This window comes from Dendrobates tinctorius, unplaced genomic scaffold, assembly GCF_039654945.1.
Source record: "Dendrobates tinctorius isolate UK_male_01 unplaced genomic scaffold, ASM3965494v1 ptg000029l, whole genome shotgun sequence".
NCBI classification, from domain to species: Eukaryota; Metazoa; Chordata; class Amphibia; order Anura; family Dendrobatidae; genus Dendrobates; species Dendrobates tinctorius.
This window is the reverse complement of record NW_027361697.1, coordinates 20,938,930-20,962,398: the sequence shown is the minus strand read 5'-3', so window position 1 is coordinate 20,962,398 and position 23,469 is coordinate 20,938,930. Positions and strand designations below refer to the sequence as shown.

The window sequence follows — 23,469 nt, the reverse complement described above, 5'->3', positions numbered from 1 at the left end:
GCTGTGTATAACATTAGTGGCAATTGTGTTTCCTATAGGGTGGTGGATTGACTATCTGACTCTTCTACCGCTGACTCTACAACCTTACAAAAAAATGGCCAATAAGTTTGGAAAACGCCCCACAGTGTGAACCTAGCCAAAGGGTTACAGAAATAAAGCTAGATGGTGTATTAGGCTGTGTGCACACGCTGCGGATTCTGCTGCGGATCCACAGCGGATTTGGTCCTGCGGATCTGCAGCAGTTTCTGCTGCGGTGTACAGTACCATTAAAATCCAATGCAAAATGAAAACCGCTGTGCAGACAATGCAGATTTTTCTGCGCGGATTTGCTGCAGTTTCAAAACCGCAGCATGTCAATTCTTTGTGTGGATTCTGCAGCGGTTTAGCACCTGCTCCATGGCAGGTGTCAAACCGCAGGGGAACCCCGCAGATGAACAGCAGGTCTTCTGACCTGCAGATTTACCTGCGGTTTTTGACAAATCCGCGCGGATAAATCCGCAGGACAATCCGCAGCATGTGCACACAGCCTTAGACGAGGTTACTGAGTAACGTGTTGTGTTTAGAGACCTTCTAAAATGTCTGTTTAAATACTTCACTCACTAAAGTCATGCCTCGACCACGAGTAACGTTACAGGAACCCAGATGGCGCTGAGTGGGTGCTGTTCCAATGCTGGGAAACGGTCATCAACTAATGTAGTTGTATCCTGCCTGCTCAAATTATAGCCAGGAGGTTTTTGTTTTTGATCTGTACTTTGATTCAGTGGTGTAAAAATTACATTATTATTTTTTATGTACATATTGAACTGACATTTCCTCATCTTTTGTCATTAAGAGACGCAACTGCTGTAGGCAATTCACTGGTCCTTAAAAGATCCCCGTTCCGAAAAAATAAGAAGGCCTTAAAGTCCTTGACTGAAGCATCTCTACGGTATGGACAGAAGATTAAGAGACAAGCTTGTAAATTTGAGGAAGGTCAGGATGTCTTAGCACGATGGTCAGATGGACTATTTTACCTTGGAACTATCAAAAAGGTAATTGTTCTGCACATCTTTCCATCAGGCTTCATATTGTTTTGATCCCCATGGGAAGGCTAGAGCTTGAAAAGGTTTTGTCTTCCCTTGACCAGCCTGTCATTAGTAATATCCTTCTCACCAGTCAACATGTGTGTTATTGGTATATGGCACTTGTAACTGGAGAAATTGCCATAAAAGCATTTTATCAAGCAGGGGTTTTCAAGGTGTAAAATATTCATGACCTATTCTTAGGATAGGTCATCAATATCAGATCAGTATGGGTCCGACACCTGACACCCCCACCGATCCCTGGCAGGTGTATGTGAACAGCAGAGCTCTGTCTAATGGATAGCAGCTGCTGCTGTGTAGGATAGGTCATCAATAGAAGACCAGTGGGGGGATGCGACACTCGGCAGCCCCGGGAGTGGCTGGATGTAAGCAATATGATCATGGGACACAACCACTCTGTCACATTGTTCAGTGGTTGCTCTCTGGTACTAGTGAAGAGCTCCATTGATATCTGAAGTACCCAAGAGAAGCCAATACACACTATGATAGAGAGGTTGTGCTCCACTCCATTACATTTCTTCTTAGAAGCTCCAGCAGTGGCCAGATATAACAAACTGAGGGCCCACAATTTGATATTGATAACCTCTCCTAACGGTAGGTCTTCAGCATCCTTGTTATGGGAAATCCACTCTAATACAGAACTCTCAGCATAGACTTGGGTCTTTCACTGATGTTTGGTGGTTCGCAGGTACAGCTAGGAAACTAAATTGGAAAAATATTGAGACTGGCTCAATGTTATTAGGTAGAATGATGTGTAGATGCAATACTGTTTTCTGTAAATGTGTAGAAGAGTCATTTTTACTTATATGTGGTTTGCTATGTTTATGACTTCTATATAAACCATTTTTATTTCTGTTACAGATAAATAAGTTTCACCAGAGTTGCTTTATCTTATTTGAGGATAGCTCCAAATCTTGGGTTCTGTGGAAAGACATTCAGACAGGTAAGTGCACTGTTGTGTGTATTCTATTGGTTACCCACATTCATACTTTTTAAGGCATATTTCTGCAACACACATTTATCAACAACATACTTCATGGGTGGGAAATTATAGCTCATAAGGGTCCAGCAGCTGACACGCCTGGCAATCCGTGGACCAAGGGATATGCTGTAGTGGTGGTGGAGTGTGCAGTTCTAGTAAAACTGTACTAAGTGTTTTTGGGGTTGTCCCTGTGACATCAGACTTGTGAATCCTCACAATGAACACGCCTGAAGTGGCGGTCATGTGACTGCAAGTATTCTCACTTACACTGACTGAGGCTGCATTCATCTAGTTATGTGGGCAGGAGTGGGTATATCTCCTACTTGTGGAGAAATGACCGCCGCTGCAGGCCTCTGAGAGTGGGGGGCCCTCGGCAACTGACCAGTTTTCTACCCTTCCCCCAAATCGCTGATCCTGATTGTAACTAGGCCTTTTTTGGAGTAATACTTCAAGCACACTCCAAAAATCTTGTAAGATCATGCAGAGGCTTATTTTCGGGGAAACATGGCTGGTAAATTATTCATCGTTTTATGGAAATCTTCCTGAGTTTGTTTAGATGACAAGATGTGTAAGGTGCAAATTATCCCTGATTGGTAATTACTAATATAGAAATTTATAGAAATAAAATTAAAATGTGACCTTTGGATCAATATGTGAAAACATTGCTTTTCTGTATGCATTGGTACCAACACAGTTTGACACCTTACATTAGCCGTACACACAATCCTTTGTATAATATGGTTTTAGCAGCAACTAGAATCTGTCTTGGTAGCATTTGGCATTTTAATTTTTTTTTTTTCCATTTTGTTAACATATATGGCATCACTGCATTCATAAGTCTGATGTTAGAATATATAATTATTTAACATATACAGTTGATCAGACTATAACATTATTTAGCGTATACCGTGAACATGGTAAAGAAAAATTATTCTAAATATCATAATTGCCTTTTTTCAGACTCTCAAATCTGCAAAAAAGTGGACTAGAAAGTGACCAAATATCGTATTTACCCCCAAATGGTATCGCTAAAAAGTTTAGCTTTCAAACTAAATGTGTGTGTGTGTGTGTATATATGTGTGTATGTGTGTGTGTGTGTGTATATATGTGTGTGTATATATATATATATATATATATATACACACACCGTAATAAACCACTATTTGCTAGGCATTATCGTCTGAAATGTGGCCTTGTTTATTTGTTTATTTCAGGAGCCTCTGACAGTGGGGAAATGGTTTGTACAATATGTCAGGAGGAATATTCTGAAACACCAAATGAAATTGTTATTTGTGACAAGTGTGGGCAAGGTTTGTATATTTGAATCCCTAGATAAGATGCTACGTTTCTTTTTAAAGTGGTTGGCCGGTCTAAAAGGACTATCTTGCATACTGTGAGGATTGTCCGGTGTCTACACTGGGAACAGCAAGTATATTATATGCATACACCTGATGCACTCATTGCTAGTATAGTGTTCGATGCCGGAAACAATCTAGTTGGATTTTGGGAGGAGTATATGTATTGCATACTCGCTATGATTTGTCTGCCGTTAACAGCGCTGTCACCGGAGAATCCTCACAATGTGCAGTGTGCTCAATGTGAGGATTCACAAGTCACTTAGTGACCGCAGACATTTGTTTTAGACCAGAAAGCCCCTTTAAAACCTGGGATTTTAATTATAAAATCCCAGATTAACACTTCTACCAATTGGGTTGTTGTTATCTTATCTTTTTGCCTTTTGTAAATAAATGTACAGTGGGGAAAATATGTATTTTGTACAATGCTGATTTTTCAATTTTATCCACCTGCAAAAAATGGAGAGGTCTGTAATTTTTATTGTAGGTACACTTAAACTGTGAGTCAGAATCTAAAGAAAAATGACACATGATTTTTCCATTATTAAATTACATTTTATTGCATGAAATAAATGTGATACATTAGAAAACAACGTAATATTTGGCACAGAAACCTTTGTTTGCAATGACAGAGGTCAGACGTTTCCTATAGTTCTTGACCTTCACACTTGAGCAGTGATTTTGGCCCACTCCTCCATACAGATCTTCTCCAGATCTTTCAGGTTTCGGCACTGTCACTGGGCGACATTGAGTTTCAGCTCCCTCTAAAGATTTTCTATTGAGTTCAGGTCTGGAGACTGACTAGGCCACTCCAGGACCTTGAAATGCTTATTGTAAATGTGTGCGATGTCTTATTGAACAGTGTCGATGTCTGTCTTTACATTGATGGCCCCACATTGTTTTGGTAGTGCATAGTTTGATTACTCCTAGAAATGTGTTTTTCTGACCCTTGCTCATATTACCTTGGTTTTTGTTTGCTCATACTATAGGTGCTATAGTATGAGCAAACAAAAACCAAGGTAATATGAGCAAGGGTCTATCAAGGACTGCAACCACAAACAAAACTCCTAAAAAATTACTTTTATTAGTATTCGTTAAAAATACCTCTAAAGCCCTAATTATAAGACAGGACATCTAATCCTGATGTAATCCAGACCATGGAAACATGCCCTAAATCCACAAAAAAGTACAAATTGGAAGTATGTATAGACAAATGCAGACACTATTTTTTTTTTTTTTTTAGAACATCCCAAGTAGTTAGACATTTTATACATTTCTCTTCATGTGATGAATTAGAAAACTGTGTGCAATGTTCCCAATGCAAGGAAATAAAAACTAGTTTAAAGATTGTGTGATTAACTCATGGTTTTTAACACACTGCTGTTATTTTGAACACTACTGTACATCATTTTATCCTTTTTATCACCAGAACAACCACCCTTCTTATAGTAAAGCGTTTTACCTGATTTTGTAGAGTGTCTTTCTGTGAGAAAGAAACCACTTACATAAAAACTGTTCTTTTGGCTAAGGCATTGATGTTGGATGAGGTGGTCTGGCTTACAATCCCCATCCTAATTTTTCTGAAAGGTGTTCCGCTGGGCTACGGTCCAGACATATCCCTTGTCCCATTTGTATACAGTTAGGTACAAGAAAAAAAAGTTTATACTTTCTTTCGTATACTTCACCCATCCCACCAGGTACTGCAGAAGAATATGAAAATAAATGTATTTTTTTGGGGATTTGACTTTAGGTTATCACCAGCTCTGCCACACTCCTAGGATTGATTCCAGTGTGATTGATACAGATGACAAATGGCTGTGCCGGCAGTGTGTGTTTGCCACTACAACCAAGGTATTCGGAAACTGAGTTAATGCAGTAGTGCACTACACTTCATTCTTTTTTTTTTTTTTTTTTTTTTTTTTTGTTGTATTTTTGTGTTTTACATTTTACAAATTGACTCTAATTATCTGATGGCTAGTTATTGTAGCTTTCTATTTTATCACTATTGCAGTTTATATCTGTTTCGTTTGCCTGTCATGTACAGCCTCATGAAGCTGCGGCTACACGATGACATGTTACACGACATTGAGAGCACTGTCACATTATGACAACACATCAGATGACATCCTATGGTGGACGTTGCGACTACAACACAATTGCAAATATTTCCATATGTGTTAGTTTGTCACCCATGGCTACTTTCCTTGTAGTTAAAAGGGGTACTCCGGGGAGATAAAAAAAAAAAAAAATTCTGATGGCCATGCCTTCATAAACAATAAAGTTAGCATAAATAGTGCTGTTTGTAACCCTCACCGTACTGGCAATTCATTGTGACGCTGGATCTGCTCCATGGTGACTTAATGACACACACTGGTCAAGGGAGCGTGGCCTACTCCCTGCTTCTAAGGGTACCGTTACACGTAGCGACGCACCAACGATTCCGACAATGATACGATCTGGCTAAGATCGTTTGTGCATCGCTATTAAGCAGTCATACAGGCCGATCTTCATAACGACGCATCAGCGATGTCACTAACGACCACGGCGATCATTGGTACCGTGTCACACACTGTCTATAATAGCGATTCAGACTTTGAATATTCGTCCTTCAGCGCTATCTATATGAGTTCGGAGTCACCAACGAGGTCGCTCGTCGTTGATAAGGGGCGTCAAACACAGCGATGCATGCTGGTCAGCGTGACGCCAGCGATCAAAAAATGATCCTGAACGTTCGCGCACTATCAGCGACATCGCAGCAGGGAGCCGGTCGTTTCCGCGTGTCACACTTTGCGAGATCGCTAGCGATGTCGCTGTTGCGCCACAAAATCGTTGTCGCTAGCGATCTCGCCGTGTGTAACGGGGGCTTAATAGCAGCCAGCCCTCTGATAATGTCTCCTTATCTGCAGTCAGAGATAGGGGCTAGTAGCCCCTGCTAGTAGCAGTCAGTCTATATACTACTTGCCTTCCTCATCCCGTCTCCACTCCGGGACTATACCTGTACACCTTTATGATTGTCCGTACTCATGGACATGTCATGAAGAAGCTGCAAATACATGCTGTGGTCTACTTCTATACTAGCCATGTCCAGGTCAGGAGACATGGCTACAACTGTTTGTAATATCACTTTTGACAAATTGTTTGCCTTATAAAATGGTAATGTTCAGGTCACCAGAGCAGGAGCTTTGTTTTGGCTCCATATGCCAGAATTGGCACTGCTGTAGTTTTAAACAAGTGTTCTGCTATTCTTAGTCATGGCTGGAATCATAGCTACACTGCTCAGTACTGCTGTGTAATGTACTCCATTCTTCTGCTTCTGAGTGACGGAGAGATGGAGGTACATGTTCATCTCTTTTTTGTGTGTGTTACAAAGAGAGAACCTGCAGAGGTCAAAACCTGCAGATAGATGCAGAACTGAAGTACTATAATGGCCGGATATGCTGCTATTTTTTATCTACACACAAATTTGAAAGTCACCTAAAACAAATTTCTTTGGCTAAACTAGGCAATTTTGTGGCCAAACTTTGAGCATCCTAAACTTTTACGTACTGATCAAAGTAGTGACAAATATAGGAGCTTCTAGATAATGATTAGTTAATGCCTTTTTAAAGTGGACCTGTCACCAGGTCAAAAGGGGCCAGCTTTTCCACTATTATTCATGCTGCTGGTTTTCCAAAATTTGTCATTTTAATTTATTTTCTGTGTATTTAACTCAGAGGGGAGGAGCACTGAAAAAAGGACCAAATGCCAAAGCCCTGCAAGTTATGAAGCAAACTCTGCCCTATAATGTGGAAGACTTAGAATGGGACGTAGGTCACAAGACCAATGTACAACAATGCTACTGCTACTGTGGAGGCCCAGGAGAGTGAGTACACACAATATTCAACACAAAGTATGTTGGCTTATTAAAGGAGTTTCCCAGTGTCCAAAATCCCTTATTTGTGGTTTGCTTTAAAACAAACAAATTGTGCTTTACTCGCCCTCCGCAGATTCATCATTGATTGTTCACTATTGCTCCCCTTGTCTGTCTTTGTTTGCGGAGCTGATGATGCTTCAAAAGCACTACAGCGGCACATGCCATCAACTCTTGCTGAGCCACTGAGCTGAGTTATTGGCTGCAGCGCTGTTAACGTGGACCTGGGGAGGGTGAGCAAAGAATAGTTTGTTAAAAATGAACTGCAACTGGGCCACAGGGGTTTGTGAAATACAGAAAACCCATTTAAACACATTAAACTATTGAGGAGCTATCAATGAATGAAGAGTGTGGCAGCAGTTTTGACCAACTGCTGACAAGTGTTATATAGATGACAGAGTTAAAAACATGTCTACAGTATGCTCATGGTCGTGTGGTGCGCTCTTACATAGTATACACTATATGCAGCTAACATCTACACTGCCTCTAGTGGGTTCTGGTAGCAAGCAGTTGGATTTAGATTTGTCATTGCAGGGGCTTGGAACATTTTATTGGAAAACCTGGGGAGGTCAAAATCTTACTGACATACATTGAACTCTTTAATGGCACATAGTGCAGTAAGCTCATGTGCTTCCCTTATTGGTGACACACTTTCATATAACTTCTTTTCTCACTTTCCAGCTGGTACTTAAAGATGCTGCAGTGCTGCCAATGCAAACAGTGGTTTCATGAGGCCTGTGTGCAATGCTTGCAGAAACCTATGCTTTATGGTGACAGGTGAGGAATGAGTAAAGTCGCTGCGGTTTGCTAGGTGTTTTTAATTATTCTTCGCTTCGATTGTATCAATATAAACTACATAAAACATTCAACACTCTTTTAATTGTATGATTTACTGTATTTTTTGGATTATAAGATCTCTCCCCCTGTTATGATTTGGTCACCGAGGAGGATAGCTGGGGAATAAGCTAGGCAACCAGAAAGGTTGGTAACTAAGCGGATTGCAGACCCCTAAAACTAACACAACTAGAATTGGCCGTGGGACGTACCTACGATGCCCTAAACGCCTTCACAGCCAAAGAGTTAACTAAGCCTAAAGCAAGAAAGGGGAAAGCTAAACAGCCCCGGAGTAGAACCCCAAAGGAATAGATAGCCCCCAAGCATATATTGCCGGTGAGACAAGATGAGGTACAAACACAGGCAGAAAATAGAGTAAGCAAATGATGGGGCCCAAACTGTCTAGATAGGACAGGAAAGATAGTCTGCAATCACGCAAAAAACCCTAAGAAAAATCCAACACGTCTGATAGGCAAAAATATTGAGGCCACACGACCTCTCCCCCACTAGATCAGAATTCTGGTGTGAACTGGAAGCAAAGCAAAAGATACTGATATAACAGGGGACTAGCAATACTGCACAGACTGACATAAGCTGTGGCATATGGAACGGGGTCCAGCACTGGTCCCAGCAGAGAACAAGGCTGAACCTACACAGCAAAGCAGAAAGCAGAGAAAGGCAAAAACTGGATCAAATGCAAACAAATAACTTATCTGAGCGATGCAGGACCAAACAGGAGGTAAGCGGACTTCAAAATGAAGAGAACCAAATCGCCAGCAACAACTGAGGGAAACTTGCTGACTTAAATCTTCCCAGTCTGTAACACCTGACCTCCAATCATCCTCTTCAGGTGATTGACTTCTGTCAACCCAACCAGCTCCATTACCCCCAGCAACCAACAGAGGGATCCCAAACTCAGAAGTCAGGTCAAGAGTGTTCACAACACCCCCCTCCCATCTCAATTATGGGGAAATGGGGGTCCATCTTATCAGAATGTAGCTTACCGGCTACAGTGGATCGGCGTCCCAGGGGTCACTGCTGCAGGAAGCTGGCGGAAGCAGGAGTGGGGCGATACTGCAGGCTGGGGCTCTGCTGACATTTTGATTTAAGTTGTGAGCCCCCCGCACTTTCCATGCTTCTTAATGTGGTGAATTCTTGGAAATTGGCGGCCGGAGGTGGCACATGCCCAGATTGACATCATGAAAGATTAGATTCCGGTGCCAAGGTCTGTCTGCGCTGTGCCGCCAGTGGTGGCCATTTTGCTGAAGTGCACTTTCATGGAAAGAGCAGAGGTTATGGGCTGTCACAAAATGTTAGCGGAGTCCCTGCACCGTTGAACACCCCCCTCCTACCAGTCTAAGCTCGCAGCATCTCCCCAGTCCTGCCTCCCCCGTCAGCTTCCTGCAGCGACGACCTTGCATTCTGGGACCCATCTTTGCCACCGCACACTAGGTAAGCTACTGTACAAGCAGACTACAAGACACCACCATTTTATTAAAACATTTTTTGCCCTATTATCATCTACAAAATTTGGTGTGCGTTTTATAATCTGCAAAATACAGTATCTTATACTGTCACTGATTGCTTCAGGGCTGCAATCACAATTCTGTTGCCATGGGAAACGGTCAACAAGCTTATCATGGAGCACATCCCCTAATGTTCTGATATTTTCCAATGCTTCAGGATAATAAGCTTTCCAACCCTCCAACTACACAATGCGCAATACCTTTGCAAGATGTCTTTTAGAGTGCAGTTCACTTTTCTCAGATTACTGGGAGATTTTGGCTCTGAAGCATGCAGACCTCTGAATGCAGTTCATGGCTCAAACACAGGCGGTAAAAGAATGGTATTTCAATGTACCGTATATACTCGTGTATAAGCCGAGATTTTCAGCCCATTTCTTTCGGCTGAAAATCCCTCTTTTGGCTTATACACGAGTCATATATCTGGGGGTCGGCGGGGGAGCGGGGGTGTCAGAGATCATACTGAACCCCCCCCCTAATTTTGCCACAAAAAACTGGGAAAACTTATTGACTCGAATATAAGCCTAGGGTGGGAAATGCTCCATAGATTATTCCACCATATGGTGTCCCCAGAAGAAGCTCCATAGATTATTCCCCCATATGCTGCCCCCCATAAGAAGCTCCATAGATGCTGACCCCATATGAAGCTCCATAGATTGTTCCTCCATATGCTGACCCCATATGAAGCTCCATAGATTGTTCCCCCAGAAGAAGCTCCATAGATTGTTCCCCCATATGCTGACCCCAGAAGAAGCTCCATAGATGCTGACCCCATTTGAAGCTCCATAGATTGTTCCCCCATTTGCTGACCCCCAGAAGAAGCTCCATAGATTATTCCCCCATATGCTGCCCCCATGCTGCTGCTGCATGTAAAAATAAAAATGACATACTCACCTCTCCGTCGCTAGGTGCCGGTGTCACTGCTGGCACCTGAGATACTCACGTGTCCTGCGTCCATGGCTGCTCACCGCTATCTGCCACGTCATCAGTCAGTGACGTTCAGACTGCAGGGGGCGCGGCGCACACTAACCACGTCACCACGCCCTCTGCTGTTTGAAGTCACTGACCGATGACAGACAGCAGCAAGCAGCCATGGACGCAGGACAGGTGAGTATCGCTATACTTACCCGTCCTGACGCTGTGTCTTGAGCCCCCAGCTTCTCCGCGCTCTCTTCCTGCCTTCAGCGGTCCTGTGGTACCGCTCATTAAAACTCATGAATATGCGCATATTCATGAGTTTTAATGAACGGTACCATGTGACCGCTGAAGGCAGGAAGAGGGAGCACGGGGAGAAGCTGGGGGCTCAAGACACAGCGTCAGGACAGGTAAGTATGACCTGACACAGACGACCCCCTTTGTATATGACTTGAATATAAGACGAGAGGGGGACTTTCAACCCAATTTTTTTGGGCTGAAAACCTCAGCTTATATTCGAGTATATACGGTATGTGCATATTTATGAGTTTAATGAGTGGTACCATGTGACCGCTGAAGGAAGAGCTGCCGGAGACCGTGGGAGTCGGAGAAGCGGGGCTGCAGAGACCGCGCCAGGAGGGAGGTATTTATATCCAATATTCACCTGTCCGGGGTCCATCGCTGCTCACCGCTGTCTGCTGCGTCCTGTCTCAGTGACGTTTAGGCAGCAGGGGGCGTGGTGACGTGGTTAGTGCGCTCCGCGCCCGCTGCTGGCTAAACAGTCACTGACACAGGAAGCGGCAGACAGCGATGAGCAGCGATGGACCCCGGACAGGTTAATATCTCAGGTGCCGCGTCCTGAGAAGGAGAGGTGAGTATGGCTCTTTTTTTTTTTTTTTGCAGCAGCAGCATTTGGGGGCATAGTCTATGGGGCAGCATATGGGGAGCAGCGCATGGGGGCAGCGTCTGTGGAGCAGCGCATGGGGGCAGCGTATGGGGCATGTTATTCTATGGAGCATCTTATGGGGGCATTATTAACCATTGTGCAGCATTATATGGGGTGTATTTTGTATGGAGCATCTTATGGGGCCCATCATGAACTCTATGGAGCATTATATGGGGCTCCTGATTGATTCAGTATGGATATTCAAAAACATTTAACCTACTAATGTCTCAATTAATTTTACTTTTATTGTTATCTATTTTTATTTTTGTAATTTACCAGTAGCTGCTGCATTTTCCACCCTAGGCTTATACGCAAGTCAATAAGTTTTCCCAGTTTTTTGTGGCAAAATTAAGGGGGTCGGCTTATACTCGGGTATATATGGTATATGCAACACTGCTCAAGTCTTTATATAGAGAAATTTATGTTAAGTCTAAAATTGTCATCAGGGAAAATGGTAAATATGCCTTTTAGTCGAACCTCTTCCCGACTACTTCCCTTTATGACTGAGCTTATATTGACGTTGAATAGAGAGCAAGATATTCCCCAGTTCTCTTCCGAGAGGCGTATGTACGGTATTCAAAATTATGCTAATGAAAATTACGGCTTCTTGGCATTTCAGAGTGTATTTTCATGCAGAAGTAAATAAACGTATGTATTCGTGTGTCGGTCTGTGTATAAATGTTTGGCACTACAGTAATGCCTATCCACAATATAGATATTTTTTATAATACGAAGAGATACACACAGCAGTCTAATATTTTTTGACGTTTGTGGTTTGTTTTCATTAATGCTTTTATATACACATCAAGAAACATTTAACATCATGATGTATTCACAACATGGCAGCATTAGTTCATATATATTAAAGTCCCGGCAGCAGAAGGATCAGATAAAGGATCCCACAGTCAGTAGATAGTGTAGTTATCCCTGTCAGTCTATACCACATTCTTCCAATATTCAGCTTTTCCAAGATACGGTAAGTAAAATTTAAACCAAAAAAGTTGTTTCCTATAACCCCAATTAAGAATTAATGAATGTAATCAATAAGCTATCTATACCCTACCTAACATGGTGCCATTAAAAATTGATTTATTCTACAAAAAAACAAGTACTTATTTAATAAAAATTAAAAGTTACACCTCTTGGGGGAAAAAAAATGTAAAAATGAAAATAATTTCTTGACTCTAAAGGACCAAATAGGCCAGTCCTTAACGGGAATCTGTCACAAGGTTTTTGCCACCTAAAATGAGAGCAGAATAATGTAGCAGAAACCATGATTCCAGTGATGTCACTTACTGGGTTGCTTAGTGCAATTTTGATGTCTCCAGCAGATAAAACGGTCAATTTATCACTAGGGGACTAATAAACCTGATGCGAAATAGTCCTCCATATTCAAGAGTTCTGTACATCACCACCCGCACCACAGATTGGCCGTTTTCTGTGTACACTGTGCATGGGTAGAAAGCTGCCCAGTCAGTGGTGTTGGAGGGGTTACAAAAAGCTCAACATTCAGAGAACTGCTACATCGGCGGCAGATAAGTGATTGTATCATAATAATATCAGGCTGCTCAATGATCCATTACAGGAATTGGGATCTCTGCACCTAGATCATGCTACTCTCAGATGGGGGAGCAAAAACCTAGTGACAGATTCCCTATAAAACTACTGTGCAGTGCATTTTGTTTCTGCATCCAGCGCTGAGATACGCTCCTGCTTCATGGGTGGAACATCTGCCAAAGCCGAAGGTCAGCTCTGTAGCAGGTATCCCGCACCCATTCTGTAATACGGCACGTCCGGTGGGTGCCACACCTTAACACTCAGCCCTAAAATCGGGCATTGCGCAAGCACTTTAATAGGGGTTAATCCTCCAGTTGTGGTAATTGGTGGTTGAATGTCAAATGAGGAGCTTTGTCCTTTGAACCAGCAGCAGTGCAGCCTATTTGGCCACTAGATGGCCCTACTGATGTACCTAGACATGGCAAACAAAAAAGTGACAACAAAATACAAATCTGACAATTTTTGGTGATGGGTTTTCCTTTACATTTACTACATAATGTATTGATCATTCGTCCTTCAGGACAGTGTGCTTAAAAGATGGTGAAATGATAAACATTGTACTTTTGCTATAGCAATGTGAAGTACTTTTATATTTAATATTTCAAATAAAAATGCTTAAACATATAAAGACTGAGCTCTGTCACCACATTATCTTCAACAGGTTTTATACGTTTATTTGTTCAGTCTGCAATTCCGGACCAGAATACCTCAAACGTCTATCTTTACGATGGTAAGTCTGTATAATATCAAGCTCCTGTGTATATTCCACTGGTCAGAGGCAAGCGGGCTGATATACAAAACTTATCTAACTTTTACACAATGTAACTTAGACGAGACAGCCAAATTTATAAGTGGCTCAAGCTGTGTGATAAATGTTGCGAACCTTTGAACTGTCTAGACTAAGCTTACTTCATATATTAGTCGTCTTACTTTGGCCAACTAAGTTGCATAAAATTGAAGCTTAATTCTGGAGCGTGGCATCCGGATCTGGGGACAACCCTTCTCTGTCCACCTTCCAATATGATTGATCCCCTTTGTTGAATGTTACAAAAAATAAATGAATCAACAATAAAATGCTGCTTTTGACTCTTATTAATCCAGATTTCTGGCCCATATAGCTTAGTAAATAAGCTCAGTGAGTAGAGATTAGTGATGAGTGAATGTGCTCTGATAAGGTGTTATATGAGCATGCTCGAGTGCTATCAGTATCTTCGGCGTGCTCGAAAAATATGTTTGAGTCCCTGTGGCTGCGTGTCTCGCGGCTGTTAGACAGCTGCAACTCATGCAGGGATTGTCTGTTAGTTAGACAGCCACAGCACATGCAGGGATTGCTTAACAGCCGCGAGACATTCAGCAGCGGGGACTCGAACATGGAGGACACCGAAGACACTCGGTTAGCACATGAGCATGAAAGGATAAGGGCCCCGTCACACATAGCGATCTCGCTAGCGAGATCGCTGCTGAGTCACAAGTTTTGTGACACAACAGCGATCTCACCAGCGAGATCGCTGTGTGTGACAGCAATCAGTGACCGGCCCCCCTGCCGGTATCGCTGATCGCTGCAAGAAACCTCTGGACATTTTTTTTGTCGCTGATCTCCCGCTGGCCAGCCCGCATTGCTGCTTGTGACAGGCGGGAGACCAGCGATCAGCTGGTAACTAACGTACACATCGGGTATCCAAGGGACCAGCGAGTTACAGGTGCCGCCTCACGCTGGGGACCAGGAGCCCGCCGAGTGTGTACCTTAATTGCCGCTGCACGCTGGGGACCAGGAGGCAGTAGGATGCCGCCAGGAGAGGCCGGGGATGCAGGCGCGCCCTCTGCTGGTGGAGGACTGGAACAGCAGGCACACTTGTCCGCTGCTCCCGGGCTCGCTCCTCACCTTGTCTGTGTGACAGCTCACCAGCGATCACATAGCGACTTACCAGCGATCCTGACACGTTGATATCGTTGTCGGGATGGCTGGTAAGTCGCTATGTGTGACTCCAGCTTAACACCTTATCCCAACACGTTTACTCATCACTGGTAGAGATCTTGGCATATAGCTGCAAACAATCTTAAGGTACTGTCACACATAGCGATATTGCTAGCGATATCGCTTAAACTTTTGACGTTATAGCGATATTGCTAGCGATATCGCTGTGTCTGATACTTACCTACGACCCGCTTGTTATCGCTGATCGCGCGAGAACGTCCAGGACTGTTTCTCGTCGTCAGCTTCCTGTGGAGAGACGAGCGACGCGTGGAGCCGGGCGGGAGGACACAGGATCACCTAGTGTGACAGGTAAGTAGCGACCCCCGTCCCCAGCGATGTCGCTGGTGAGATCTGCCTGTGTGGCAGCTCACTAGCGACCACTTAGCGATGTACCAGCGATCCTGACCGTGTCATATCGCTTGTCGGGATCGCTGGTACATCGCTAAGTGTGACAGTACCTTAAATCTATACATGTAATAGAATTCCACTTTTTTTTAGCAGTTTCACGAGAATTAGTTTTGTGTAAGAAAATTGCATTCTAGTTAGCTGTACAGATGAAGTCCTACATTTACATACACTTAGGTTGCTGTCACATCAATCACTTCTACAGATCCCATGATAAACTACAGTTAAGACAAGTTGTTTCAGATATCTGATTCAGATGTGACTAAACCCCGCTAGGAATGTGATGTATAACACCACCCCCACCACTGATTGACTGCTTTCTGTGTGCACTCTGCATGAGCAGAAAGCTGCCAATTGGTGGTGTGGATGGGGTTATACACAGCTCTGCATTCAGAGCACTGCTAGATCTGCAGCATAGAAAGCGGGCATTTTTATCAAAACTTTCGCAAACAGCTCAGTAAGTGACACCTTGCTGGAACTGGGGTCTCTGCACCTGTATCATGCTGCTTTAAGATTAGGTAGCAAACACCTGGTGACAGATTCCTGTTTAAATGCATTTCAATTTGCTTTATCATCTACCATTTTGTTTTTTCTTTGCCCCTTTTCAGCTAAATATTTGACTAAAATCTTGAGAGTCTATGGATCCGTTGAATACATGCTGTTTTGTTCTTTTTGATTCCTAGGGTAGACATAGCACACCTCTGCCTATACAATTTAAGTGTTATTCATAAAAAGAAGTACTTTGATTCAGAACTTGAGCTCATCACATATATAAATGAAAATTGGGATCTATTACATCCTGGCGAGGTAAGTACTTCAAGTATTTTACAGAAGGAGCTAATTGCAAATCACTTCATGTTCAGCAGTTATTGAGGGCTTGTTAAAGTGAGCAGTTCTCTTCCAAATCTCACGAACATATTTTAAATGCAGTTGTTGAACAGGAATACAGATTAAATGGGTAATAACTTGGCACGAAGGTTTCACTACACTTCAGTTGGTTTTCGAATGAGCGCTTGTTTCTCTGACCTCTATCCCTCAGCTAAATACCAGCTCGGCTACTGGTGCATGTGTTCTGTATGTTAGTAAGCTACTGCCAAATACCGGCAGAGGTGTTTTTTTTTTTTTTTTGTTTTTTTTGCCCGGTCCTTCTTTCTCCTGCCATCATCTGAACTGAGGGGTCTGAGCTGCGTTGCAGTACCAGAAAATTGCCACCTCCTAGTGTATGGACGGCGGTCTGCTTGAGGGACCAAAAACAGGTTCTAATGCTGCACTTACCCAAAATAGATGGGATATACTAATGGAAATTGTATGCTATAGTATATAAGGAATAATAGGGGTATCCTCTTTAATTGGTTTTCTATACTTACTTTATAGAATATACACAGAATAAAATTAAAAAAACAGAGATAAAAAAAGCTTATTCACATAGGGTAATCTCATGTAGGCAATTAATTGTGTATAAAAAAAAATTGAATAAAGGTTCTCAACTTTTGCTGTAGTGACAGTCACAAAGATGTAATGGCATTTGAATAAAAGGTTATTCCTGCTGGTGCATCCAGAAATCACTGCCTCTGGGTCCCAATGCTGTATATTGTTATGTAAGAATATGGAAGCGTGTAACTACAAGTACCAGAAGATCCTTCTGGGCGCTAGAGCTTCTCTTACATAAAAGCCATGTGTATTGTCTAAAATGTACTTGTTTTGGTGATGTGCCCCTTTTTCAAATGTAGTGCTCAACACGTATGATTTAGACGATAAGTACATCTTTATTTACAAGACGCGCTAGAGTGTGGAATGTTCTTCTGGTACTTACAGTTCCGTAAGTTTTCATTTGATGACTTATGGAAATCTAAGAATTCACCAAGTCAGATCGGTAGGAGTCCAACACCCTACACACCTATAAGGAGGTCCCAAAGTGATCAGAGCCCATTTCTCCTGTTTTATTGGAATGCCTTTGTTTTGGCAGTGTAGTGACTCTTCGCTGCTCGTCTCGCTCATTCGGTGCCTTTATTGCACTGTTACTTCTCACTAAGAAAATGAAGGGATAAGGTACTCCTAGGTTGGTGCTATTAGACTGTTACCATCATATCAACCAACAACTTTGCATAAATCAATAGTGTAAGCAAATATGTAAGACTTTGTAAAATATCTTATTGGAGAAATTTGCTTGCTTCTCCACTTAAAAGCCAGTTTTACACCTCCCACTTCTTTCATTTACAAGCTACTGTAAAAAAAAAACAACAAAACAGCTGCTCAAAACAGTCTTTGTCGAGGCAAGAGACTGCCAGGCCAGTGAGGTGTCTGGTTCCAGCTTCTATTTAAACTATGGAGAGGGAAAATGTGGAGCAAAAGTGAGAAAATACAGATGCCGACAACACCGACAGAACTTGCTGATTTAGTGAGTGATTTTTCTCATCCGGTGCTGGATTAACAGCTACAGTGCTCAGTACGACTGCATAATCTCTTCTATGCTGCTGTAAATTGTCTTCTGTGAGCTTGATGCTGCTGAACACATTCTAGTGATACAGACAAGGCGTGCACTCTGTGGATATGAGGTAGGTGCAAGCTGAACCTGGAACTTAGTCCAGACGGTCATCCAGTGGAAACAGCTGCACTCTGGGAAATTTTGATTTTCAATGCAAACAATTTTTTTTATTGAAGACACCACAGGGGAATAGTGCGCACTATTGCCCTGTGGTGTCTTGAATAAAAAAAATTTTTTGCATTGAAAATCAAAATTTCCCAGAGTGCAGCGGTTTTCTCTTCACTGGATGAACACATTCTAAACAGAGAAATAAGAGCAGGAATCTGTAACAGCGTATGCAAGACGGTCAAAGTCCACTAGAAAAATAGGGAGCGAGCCTACAGAGGGGAACGCTGGTGAAAAATGCAGGATAAAAGTCATGTAATGGACAGAAAGTGTTATTCCTCGTGTACTCATACAAAACAGGTTATTATGACATGTCACCTTAAATGACAGGTACACTTTAAAGAAAACCTGTCAAAAGTAGCCAGTGTTTGCACTAACTGCTGCTAACATGAGTATTAAGTTGTTGTTTTTTATTCACCATATGTCCCCCTTGATAGAGAATATATTTAGCACTATACAATAAGATCTATATCTCTCGAACTGTGTTGGTGATTAAAAAAACCAAACCATGGAATAATCGGGGGAGCAGCAGGAATATAATAAGAGCTCTAACTGCATGTTTTTGACGCAAAGACATGTCATCCGTAATGAAGTGCCAGCTCGTTAGGTGTACCTTTTTTGAATGCAATTTCTTTCTTCCAGTTGGCAGACACACCCAAGACCGAACGGTATGAACATATTCTGGATGCTTTAAATGAGAATAAGACTATGTAAGTTATGTTTGTTCTTTCCCCAAACCTAAGTGTAATCTAGTAATTGTCAGTGAAATAAGAAAACTCAATAATAAAAGTTTTGGAATAATTTATAAATGAAATCCTGTATAGCCAAGTCAAAATTAAATTACAAAATATTTGTGTAATGGAAGCTACTGCAACTTTCTAAAACATCTTTAATTCCCTACAATGTTTAATATCTTAGTGGTCAAAGATCACTTTTTGCTTGCATTCAGAGAGTATTTGTGGTTAAAGGTTTGATGATTTTGTCAATAGTAGTGACATACTGGTTGATACACACACATTTCTGATGAAACCCTTGGACTACTTTTTATAAGGGCACTGTGACACTCGCCGAGTTGAAACTGTTCCAGTTGTATTGTGGCACAAAGTCTGTAACCATGTTTCAACCCTCAGGTTTATGTCCGGAAAAGAAATTAAGAAGAAAAAACATTTGTTTGGTCTGAGAATTCGAGTTCCTCCTGTTCCCCCAAATGCTGCTATTAAACTTGAGAAGGAAGAAAGCACATCCCATGAGATTAAGATCAAGGGCAGAAAGTCATCAAAACTGCTGCCTGTTACAAAGTAAGTGGTGTTCAAGAATGCAGTAAGTGAAGCTGCCCATAAGACGGCACACTTTGTAGGGCCTCATTCAGACACCTCTGATGGTTTTTCACATATTCAAACAATGGTTTAAGTGTTGTCATCTGATTTCATCAATATTTGGTCAGTTTCATCAGTGATTTTCATGTATGAAAAAATAAATTGCAAAACTTCTCCTTTCCATTGAGATGCCAAAGTGTAACTGTCAATATATATATATATATATATATATATATATATATATATATATATATATATATATATATATATATATATATATATATAATATAAAAGTTTTTACAGTGCTGCTGATCGGTGGGGGTACAGATTGAGACCTCCACTGATCAGTCATAATACCACTCTGAAGTGCTGCATGAGCTCTGCACATAGAGCCGTGTATGAGCTCAATAGTAAGTCTATGGATCCATAAATTCACTCTTACGGAGCAGTCTCCGGACCCAAAGAGTTCCTGTCGAGTCCGCAGACTGCTCATGGAGCTGTGGATTTCAGAGATGTATGTTGACCGACAGTGGTCTAAGGACCCGGAGCCAACCGATCAGCCTCATTATGCAGCGCATGTCATATATAAAGTTTTTTACAGTGTCAGTTACACTTTAATCGCGGACTGCACACAAGAGCCATCTACGTGTTGTCTGTTGTTTTCATGGACCCATATATTTTCAAGGATATCCTTGATCTGTGACTCCATTCCAAAGTAGACATGGTTTTTTGTTTTGTAGATACAGGCCTCAAAAAAACACTGACATGTGAATAGCATTATAAACTTTAATTGGTGCATGTTCAGTCCATGAAAAGCACTTGATGAACACATACATGGAAAAATGGACGTCTGAATGAGGCCTTAGGGTGTGTGCACACGCTGCGGATTCTGCTGCGGATCCGCAGCGGTTTTGGTCCTGCGGATCCGCAGCAGTTTCTGCTGCGGTGTACAGTACCATTAAAATCAATGCAAAATGAAAACCGCTGTGCAGACTGCGGATTTTTCCTCGCGGATTTGCTACGGTTTCAAAACCGCAGCATGTCAATTCTTTGTGCGGATTCCGCTGCGGTTTGGCATCTGCTACATGGCAGGTGTCAAACCGCAGGGGAACCCGCAGGCTAAACTGCAGATAAACTAAATTTCTTTTGACCTGCATATTTACCTGCGGTTTTTGACAAATCCGCGCGGATAAATCCGCAGGACAATCCGCAGCGTGTGCACACAGCCTTACCATAATTATTGGAGCTGATGGAAAAAATGCATTTTTTTATGGTTAACAACCTGCCAAGTTTGTAGTTGCCTTTTCAAAATGATTCCAGCTTTATACATATGCCTCTTATCAGACATGTCACTATAATGGAAAATATAGTGGGGTTAAGTGCTTGAAACGTGTGATATCATTTATTTGTAAACTATCAATTTGGTGGAAACTTCTTTTCTAGAGAAGAGAATAATACAGAAGTTAAAAAACGGAAACCAGTGGGTCGTCCTCCAGGTTCGCACAGAAGAAAGATCTTCCAGAATGACACCTGCAATTCTCCGTGTCCGGTGAGCAGGATATTATCTGACGTGAAGTTGAAATGTATTGATTTGTATAACATAATTCACACTCGCAGGTCTTCATCTCAAAGTGCACGGCAGCTCGAGTAAAAGTACAACAGTGTCCTTACATGAAGGAAAGATAAACTGCACTCCACCCTCTTCATCTTACAATCCAGTCTTATTTTCACTAGTGTATTAATAAATACCATACTAACTAGCTGACTTTAATAGGAAAAATGGGACTTAAAAATAAACCCCAAGAAACCTAAATAAAATTATTTCTCGTTCGCCTTATTGGGGGACACAGAGCCCATGGGTGTATGCTGCTGCCACTAGGAGGCTGACACTATGCACAAAAAAAGGTTAGCTCCTCCTCCGCAGTGTAAACCCCACCGACCGGCAGGAAATTCCTCAGTTTAGCTTAGTGTCAGTAGGAGGTGGACACGGGTCTTTGATTAGACCCATATCTACCTCGATGTGCGTCGTTTCTTTTCAGGTTTTTTCCGGAGGGATACAGAGTGATTAGTCACATCTGTACTCCCACAAGGAGTCTGTGAGTACGGCGTGTACTGCCACCCCGTATCCTCGCAGAGCTCCGTAACAGGACCAACAGCCTTCCAGGCGGACGCCAACACGAAGACGTGTCAGCGATTCAGATGGTCCTTGTCGTCCGTCTCCCACCTACTCGCCTACCAGAGCCTGTCGGTTGGATGAGACGCGGACATACTTCATCCAGGACAAGCAAGGTACCTTTATTCAGCAGGATTTGGGTCCGGGACAGGGTAAGTATTGGGCCCCATTCGCCTCAGACGACATGGTCGCAGCCTCAGTGTTTTCTTTGGAGTGGGGCTGCGGTAGCGCTGCGGGCCTCCGCGGCCGTCACGCGCCTCCAGGCAGCCACAGCATTTGCCCTACAGCTCACTCCCTTCTCCCCGGCCATGATTTTCCGGCAGCGCTCATGCTGCGTCACCTCCGCGCCGCCCCATGCTGACAGGCGGCTGCCGTTATTAAATTAAGCCCCGGCTTCGCTTTGGGCCTACCACAGCGTCGCGGCCACGCCTCCCGCCCCTTTTTACTAAGCGGGCTTCTCTCCCGCCCGTTCCATCCCACCGCCTCCCTCTCTTGCACCCCAGCCTGTTCTTGGCCAGCGGGCGGTGCCTCTTTCAGCCTGGCGGTTAGCTCCGCCGTTCTTCCCCTGGAAGCGCGCGTCTTCCCCATTCCTCTCAGGCGGTCGCCATCTTCTCAGCCTGTCAGCCGGATATCGCTCTCTTGGCCTTGATCCCGGCTTCCAAGGCTCGCTGGATCAGATCGGCAATTTTGGAGGCCTACCGGGTTAAGCATCGAGTGGCTCCTCCGGGGATCAGAGCGCACTCTACCCGGGCAGTGGGTGCCTCATGGGGCGGTACGCCACAGAGCTTCCACGCTGCAGCTTTGCAAAGCTGCAACCTGGTCATCGGTTCACACGTTTGTGAAATTCTACAAAGTCCACACCTACGCTTCGGCGGATGCCAGCCTAGGTAGAAGGATTTTGCAGGCTGCGGTGGTGAGTCCGCTGGCCTGATGGAATTTTGTTCCCCACTCCAGGGACTGCTTTGGGACGTCCCATGGTCTCTATGTCCCCCAATAAGGCGAACGAGAAAACAGGATTTTTGGGTTGCTTACCGTAAAATCTGTTTCTCGGAGCCTTCATTGGGGGACACAGCACCCTCCCATGTTCTTCAACTCCTGTTCTTCCTTTGGTTGATTTGGTTACGGTTGAGTTGTTGGTTCTGTTTTCAATCAACCAAAGGAAGAACAGGAGTTGAAGAACATGGGAGGGTGCTGTGTCCCCCAATGAAGGCTCCGAGAAACAGATTTTACGGTAAGCAACCCAAAAATCCTGTTTTCCCTGTTTTTATAAATAATTATTTAAAAGCAGAAGGGACTCTGAATTGGTAGCGGTTTAGGTCATTAGCTTTAAACTGATCACATTATATAACCTTTACATTGACCACCATGAAACAAAATGTAAAAAAATCCTGTGGGAGAATTGCTCTTTTTGTTCATTTTGTTTCCCATAGAATAGTAGGTAATAAAAAAAGCAGAATGTTACAAACATGAACTCCTCTTGTAAAAAGCAAGCCTTCGCACTGCTCAATCCGCAACAAAAGTAAATAGTTTAGACTGCCAGAATATAGAGACTTTTTTTTAAATACCGTATTTTCCAGATTATAAAACGCATCCCAAATTTTATGGAGAAAAATGGGAAAAAAACTTTTTTTTTTTTTATAAAATGGTGGTGCTGCTTAAAATCCATGCGTCTATTTGCTTATCGGGGTGGTGGCTGCGGTGAAGCGGGGTCCCAGAGTCACTGCTGGAGGAGGCAGGAGTGGGGTGATGCCACAGGCTGTGATGAGGGGGTGTTCCAATGTGCGACGCGCTGCTGCGGGTGCCCGGAGATGCTGCCCGGTGCTGCTGCCGGTGTCTCCAGTGCTTC

General features: G+C 43.0%; 1 protein-coding gene across 2 annotated transcripts in view; it reads left to right on the top strand.

Annotated features, from left to right (window-relative positions):
- Positions 1-23,469, top strand: part of MTF2 (metal response element binding transcription factor 2) — a 102,838-nt gene that overhangs the window by 62,297 nt on the left and 17,072 nt on the right. For both annotated transcript variants that reach the window (XM_073571439.1, XM_073571438.1), the window contains exons 2-12: positions 833-1,031; positions 1,944-2,025; positions 3,279-3,374; positions 5,170-5,270; positions 7,133-7,281; positions 8,011-8,106; positions 13,766-13,834; positions 16,168-16,291; positions 18,777-18,844; positions 19,265-19,432; positions 20,894-20,999. In XM_073571439.1, the coding sequence (XP_073427540.1) occupies positions 3,299-3,374; positions 5,170-5,270; positions 7,133-7,281; positions 8,011-8,106; positions 13,766-13,834; positions 16,168-16,291; positions 18,777-18,844; positions 19,265-19,432; positions 20,894-20,999 (957 nt within the window). In that variant the 5' untranslated portion in view covers positions 833-1,031; positions 1,944-2,025; positions 3,279-3,298. The remainder of the gene's footprint in view (positions 1-832; positions 1,032-1,943; positions 2,026-3,278; positions 3,375-5,169; positions 5,271-7,132; positions 7,282-8,010; positions 8,107-13,765; positions 13,835-16,167; positions 16,292-18,776; positions 18,845-19,264; positions 19,433-20,893; positions 21,000-23,469) is intronic.